Source organism: Nanorana parkeri, unplaced genomic scaffold (genome assembly GCF_000935625.1).
Source record: "Nanorana parkeri isolate BGI_ZX_2015 unplaced genomic scaffold, ASM93562v1 scaffold142, whole genome shotgun sequence".
NCBI lineage: Eukaryota > Metazoa > Chordata > Amphibia > Anura > Dicroglossidae > Nanorana > Nanorana parkeri.
Genome location: NW_017306410.1, coordinates 1,855,678 through 1,862,347, shown reverse-complemented (window position 1 = coordinate 1,862,347; position 6,670 = coordinate 1,855,678). Strand labels below are relative to the sequence as shown.

General features: G+C 44.5%; 1 protein-coding gene across 1 annotated transcript in view; it reads right to left on the bottom strand.

The window, feature by feature from the left end:
- The window catches only part of WSCD1 (WSC domain containing 1), a 107,509-nt gene that overhangs the window by 13,213 nt on the left and 87,626 nt on the right, over nt 1-6,670 (bottom strand). The window contains exons 6-7 of the mRNA XM_018554103.1: nt 3,927-4,091; nt 3,611-3,811 (exon numbers count right to left, since the gene is read on the bottom strand). Of these exons, the coding sequence (XP_018409605.1) occupies nt 3,611-3,811; nt 3,927-4,091 (366 nt within the window). The remainder of the gene's footprint in view (nt 1-3,610; nt 3,812-3,926; nt 4,092-6,670) is intronic.

Below are 6,670 nucleotides of genomic sequence, written 5' to 3'. Positions count from 1 at the left end.
TCCTGTTCTCTCCCCCCCCCCCCCCCTCCAATGGGCGGTCTGTCTTCCCACAAATAACTAGGTAAATAAATGAAATAGCATAACATAAACATGGCAATAAAACGTATGACAGAACATAACTCGCTCGCTAGCTACACCGTGATGCTGAGAGAACCCCCACCCATGACCTTTGGGGTCCGTCATCTCCTATCTAACTGGCTAGATACTTGTAATAACAAAAGAAAAAAAAAGTATGGAAATGAAACATTTGACCTAGCTTAGCTACCTCTCTAACCCATCCACGGTGTGGAAAGAGAGACCACCCAAGGCCCTACCAAGGCAAAAAGGAGGCGAAAGCCACAGGACAGCCAGTGGCGCCCCTAGTGGGGGCCCCCTCTAACATCCGAAAAGTCTAATGAACATCGCTAACTTGCACAGAGCAAACAACAACCGTGGGATGGGAAAATGCACATAAAACCTGAGATAGGAGCCAGGATTCTATCCGGTGGGGACTTCAGGTCTCACTCCTGGCATGGGAAGGGCCGGGAACATTCCTCTGGCTGGCTCGGTTGCGGGATCTCCCTCTCCTGGCCGGTCCCGTCGGGAAGCCGACCGTGGGCGGGCGGTCATCTGAGAAGTCCAGCCAATTCGGGATCGGTATCACCTCCGCTTCCAGGAAGGCAAACAGGTCTGGCAGCTGCACAGGGCGATGCAGAGAGAATGACGATTCTCCCCTCCTCACGATGAGGTGAAATGGGTGGCCCCATCTATAGGCGGCATCAGCAGAGCGAATGACTTCCAGCAAAGGCCTCATAGATCTGCACATGCGGAGGGTATGTCTAGAGAGATCAGGCATAATTTGAACCTGTGCACCATCAAAATCTAGAGGCCCCTTATGCCAGGCTTGCCTCAGGATCTCTTCCTTGATTGAATAAAAGTGCACCCGGCATAACACATCTCGTGGTGGAAGGTTGGTGTGAGTTGTAGCGCGGGCGCCCATGACGCAATGTACCCGGTCCAGTTCCATCTCAGATGCCGGGGGCTTGTCCAGGTATTGGTTGAGAATCGCTATGACCGTGGAGCGAAGGTCCCGTCCCATGGTGGCTTCAGGGATGCCCCTCAGGCGCAAGTTGTTACGTCTGTTGCGGTTCTCGCCATCATCTAGGCGGAGAAATGCCGTGGTCATCTGGGTGCCTATGGCAGACTGGGCCGATTCCAGGGCCACTACTCGTTAGTAACTTTTTTTAAAGTATAAAAAGTCCGGCCGGCACAAGCAGCTCAGGAACAGTTTAAAAAACTTGTGTGCAAAACAAGCATCTACCCTATTTGACGCGTTTCGTCATGTGACTTTTTCAACAAGAAGGTATATATACTATTTACCTCATCACTTCACATCTACCTTCTTTTTAAAAAACTTTTTATACTGCCTGTGTAAGTTACTACTTTTAAAAAATTTGTTTTTCACAGTTCCTTTGATACAATTGAGTTATTTAGTTCTTCCTTTTTCCAAGATTACATGCAGGATTTCTTTTGATTTATTTATTATTGGGTATAGGCTAAATCATATTCACATAATTCTATACAACCCACACCTCTAGCGCTTTGATATATATTTTTTTGATCCTCTATATGTTTGTTATGTATTCCTATTTACACAGGATATTCAAAAATAACTTTTAAAAAAAGTATTACCTTTTAGATGTTTTTTTTAAAACAGGCAAGATTGCTGATTCTAGGTTTTTCTTAGCCCTTTCACAGTGGTCTGTTCTAATAGAAAGACTTTGGACTGAAATTTGAGAATTGTGTTTTCGCTAACTTGCACAGAGCAAACAACAACCGTGGGATGGGAAAATGCACATAAAACCTGAGATAGGAGCCAGGATTCCATCCGGTGGGGACTTCAGGTCTCACTCCTGGCATGGGAAGGGCCGGGAACATTCCTCTGGCTGGCTCGGTTGCGGGATCTCCCTCTCCTGGCCGGTCCCGTCGGGAAGCCGACCGTGGGCGGGCGGTCATCAGAGAAGTCCAGCCAATTCGGGATCGGTATCACCTCCGCTTCCAGGAAGGCAAACAGGTCTGGCAGCTGTGCAGGGCGATGCAGAGAGAATGACGATTCTCCCCTCCTCACGATGAGGTGAAATGGGTGGCCCCATCTATAGGCGGCATCAGCAGAGCGAATGACTTCCAGCAAAGGCCTCATAGATCTGCACATGCGGAGGGTATGTCTAGAGAGGTCAGGCATAATTTGAACCTGTGCACCATCAAAATCTAGAGGCCCCTTATGCCATGCTTGCCTCAGGATCTCTTCCTTGATTGAATAAAAGTGCACCCGGCATAACACATCTCGTGGTGGAAGGTTGGTGTGAGTTGTAGCGCGGGCGCCCATGACGCAATGTACCCGGTCCAGTTCCATCTCAGATGCCGGGGGCTTGTCCAGGTATTGGTTGAGAATCGCTATGACCGTGGAGCGAAGGTCCCGTCCCATGGTGGCTTCAGGGATGCCCCTCAGGCGCAAGTTGTTACGTCTGTTGCGGTTCTCGCCATCATCTAGGCGGAGAAATGCCGTGGTCATCTGGGTGCCTATGGCAGACTGGGCCGATTCCAGGGCCACTACTCGCTGAGTGAGGGCTGTGGTAGATTCCTCCACTGTAGCTACCCGACCATCTAGGCATGTCACTCTCTGCCCAATCTCCTGCACCTCCTGCCTGAGGGCCGCCACGATCCTTGGGGCCATGTCCTCCAGGTCGCCTTTCATGGTGAGGCGTGGGAGAATCTCTCTCCAGTCTCCCCCCTCGCTTACCTCGGTCCCAGAACGGGCACCCGATGTAGCCATAAAGAGTTCCGGCGAGGGGATCGGTGATGGGTGCCGATCGCGTGCCGAATCCTCCACATCGAGGGGTAGCGCTGTAACTTTACCCCGGGCCTTGGAGGGAGTGGGGCCTGCAGTTGCTGAGCGGGTAGATGCCATGTGTTGCGTGTCCCCAGGTCGGCTGGAGGTGGCCGCGGGGGCGAAGAAATCCGCCAATTCAGACTGTCGGGAGCTCCGGAGACACACCTGACTCCCCTGCACCTGACACATCCAAAAAGAGGTACTGTTTTATCAGCTAGAGATTAGGCCGGTGTCGGGAGATGCAGAGCTCGAGGGAGACACGTCTTCACGTCTCCATTGCCAGGCCACGCCCCCAAGATTTTAGCTTTTGCGTGCCGTGCGTTCTTCCACACATAAAACTGCACAGGATACGCAAACGCTATATGTGAACGAAGGCTAATAATGCATTCCAGCAACTTAACTAATAACAAAAAGGTAGCTTATTAGTGCATCACTGGGCTGACACTGTTCTTCCTTCTGGAGGGTGGCTATTTTTATTCCCCTTGGTTCCTGTGTGTTTTGTAAAGTAGTCACAACTCCAAGTTCACACCTGTGATGGACTACAATCGCAATACACACTAGTAAACTAAACATGAGTTTAAAGTCTATCACTATAAGTAGCGGTGGCTACTTTACAACACACACGGGAACCATGGGGAACAATAGGTTAACTTTAGTGTCACTTTAAAATAAGTTTAATTAAGAAACCATTATTCGTTCCTTAGCATTCTAAAACAATGTGTTACATTCTTTAAAACTCACCTTTACTTTTCCAGTGTCTCTCTGTTGCATATCCCAGGTGCCCTGCACACTTCCTGTTAAATTCTGCCATCAGGGCTTTGTAAGGGTTGCGGATTAGTAAAATGGAGGAATCATACATTTCAATCTCTCTTTTGCCACTTTCATGTGTTTTGACACATATGGTTCGGCCGCTCCTCCAGTGATCTTTTTCTCCTTTAAAACCTGAGGGACACAAAAGCAGCTAGTTATTTCATCCAAGTATCTGTAGTGTTAGGTTATAAAACACAACTCAAAATGTCTATTTTAAGTCAACTGACTATGTCTTGAGTTAGCTCACCTTTGTTGTACAAGGTTCCATCAAAGTAGTAACTTCCAGTGTAGAATCCAGTAGCATGCTCTATCAGGTGTCTCACCCATGTGTTTCCAGCTCCAGGAAAACTTGACAAGGCAACAAAGACTTTGGACTTTGTAGGTAGGAAATTTCTAGTTGTACATCTTGTATCTTAAAGAGAAAAATATGCAATATAAATTACCATGTACACTGTAGGGTATGTATGTGTGAGTCAGTTTGCAATGGCCTTCATATTGAGACATGAAGAAAATATGAATATAAGCATACAACAATGTGGCTAACTGAAATTATGAATTGCCAGTTGAGTTGAAAGCTACCATGCACAAGAATGTAATACTGTAGTTTAAAGTATTTAGTATTTAGCCATGAAACAAGCAAGTAGGCATTGTCATTTATACAATAAATTGACATCATAGAGTTGCATTGAGATGCAATCATGCAAAGCAAAAGTAATATGCTAATGAAATAGGAATATATAGGCATATCACTCTCTCTGTGTGCCAGTATACTCTTTTGTGATCACAGTCCATTCAGGGCAAAGTAAAATGTTTACAGAGTACCATGCATTGTATGGAACTTTTTCTTTCCTTTCACTTGCTCACCACCAATACGGTTGCCTGCAAGAGTTAAGAGGGGAGTGTACTCATTCCAGTTATGGGAGGAAGGGGCATGAGGCTTTTTTTCCTGCCTCCCTCAATGGAGGCCTCAGTGTTTGAGTGGCCAATTACCAGGCTTGAGTCCTGTTACTTGGGGCTGGAGAGGGAGGGTAAGTCCTTAGCCATGTTAATAAAGGAAATTACACAGCAATGTTCTGGGGAGCTCTGAAAGGCAAAATACAGTGGAGTAGTACACAGAAGGTAAATATAGGCTCCTTGCTACAGCTGCTACTCAGTAAACCTGTTACTTTACCTACTATGGACAAAGTACATTCTTAACGATATGTCCACCTAAAGGTAGCATACAAGTTCAAGGGTATATATTCAGGTTGAGAAACCCCATGGTTTCTTATATTGCTTTGGAACTCCTAAACTAAATTAAAAGCCTCACACACATTGCAATTCAGAAGAGATCTCTTATACTGCATGTGTAATTTTTTTAATTTTTTATATTACCAATGACACATCAGGAGAGTAAAACACCACTAGCTTTACTTTATAACAACAACAACAACAACAATAGTGGGGTAATGTTCAGGAAGGAAGCAGAGCTTGCTATAATAACAGGCAGCTTTTGCTGTTGGAACGAGAGCCAAAGGCCAGCAGAGAATTAAACAGACCAATGACCACCAAAATATATATAATGTTTTTGGGTAGGCTTACCCTTTAAACAACTCATAAACCATTACTACTTCATGTAATGACTGGTCTCCTTTAGGGTTTAGTATATTTAACATGTATATCTTTAGGTCAAGTTTGCAGTTATTAGTTGTTTTCATTTATGTCTTAGATCTGATTAGAATTGGCTTTAGACAGGCACAGAAATCACAACAAGAACATGTTATGTCTATGCTGTCTGTCCAGTTTATTTCTCAGCACATTTATAGCCTGCGTAGAAAATGATATTCTGATGAAAATTCAAAGGATGTATTCCTTCATTAGAATCATCAATACATCATTTTTATGATGCAGCATGTTAGAATAACAAGAGGAGACCTGTGACCCATTCAGACTGTTTATTAGAGAAAGCATTCTTTCTCTCAGCTGGACTGGGAATCAAGCTACAGCTCACCTCAGTGCATAAGCTGATACAAAGAACAAGCAGCTATGCCTAAGGATGCATGAATTATTGAAAAAGATTTACTTGGTGGCTCTGACTTGTGTCAGACTATGGCTATTTCATCTGTGAAAAACATGGAGGTGAAAATGTGTCACCAAGTTATTATTTAACAAATCAATATCCTTGATGCCAGGACAAATGTGAGGTCTTTGATCCAGATGCATACGTGAGAGCTTAATATAAGCTACTGCATACATTGCTAAAGTGAATCTAGTCTACTGACATTACATTTGCATATAACTGCATTTGTGTAGACAGAAGTCGCCTGAGGTTAGACCCTGTTAATAAACTTTACTCACGTCACTGGGAAATAGTAATTGCTCTTAATTGCACAGAAGACATTATTCAGAATCTATAGATAGTTCAAAAAATGTCTGCTCTTATCACTTGTTATTCAAAATGAAGACTTGACCATATATTTGAAGGATGGACCATTTCCATTAAAGTTGCCTGTATATGTTTTGTAACAATTCTGAACAAAAGGGGCAGTTTACACCAATCCCAAGTTTCCTATGTGAACATTATCCAGCTGGCTACCATCTAGGGTGAATAGATAATCCTGTTATTTGACAACTACATTTATTGACACATGTATGTAGGCAACATGAACAATTTTTAACCTTGTTCTTGAACAATTAAAATAGGTTCAGCAACAATAACAAACAACTTCACTAATATATGACTGCAAAACATTGGGCTGTCTTAAATCATGAAAAGAGCAAGTCACAACAGAGCCAAAACAGTGGTCTCTGTAGCCACTGAATATAAGAACAAGGGATCTGGGGTCACTGGGAGTTATAGCAGGGTCACTGGGAGTTGCAGGGGGGCATTCCGAGTCAGCATAGGGGATTGGGGTCATTTAGAGTCATAGTGGAGTCACTTAGATCATTGTTAGTCAGAGCAGGGTGTCTGGGGGTGGCTGAGAGTCAGACATTGGTCTCTGGGGGATGGGG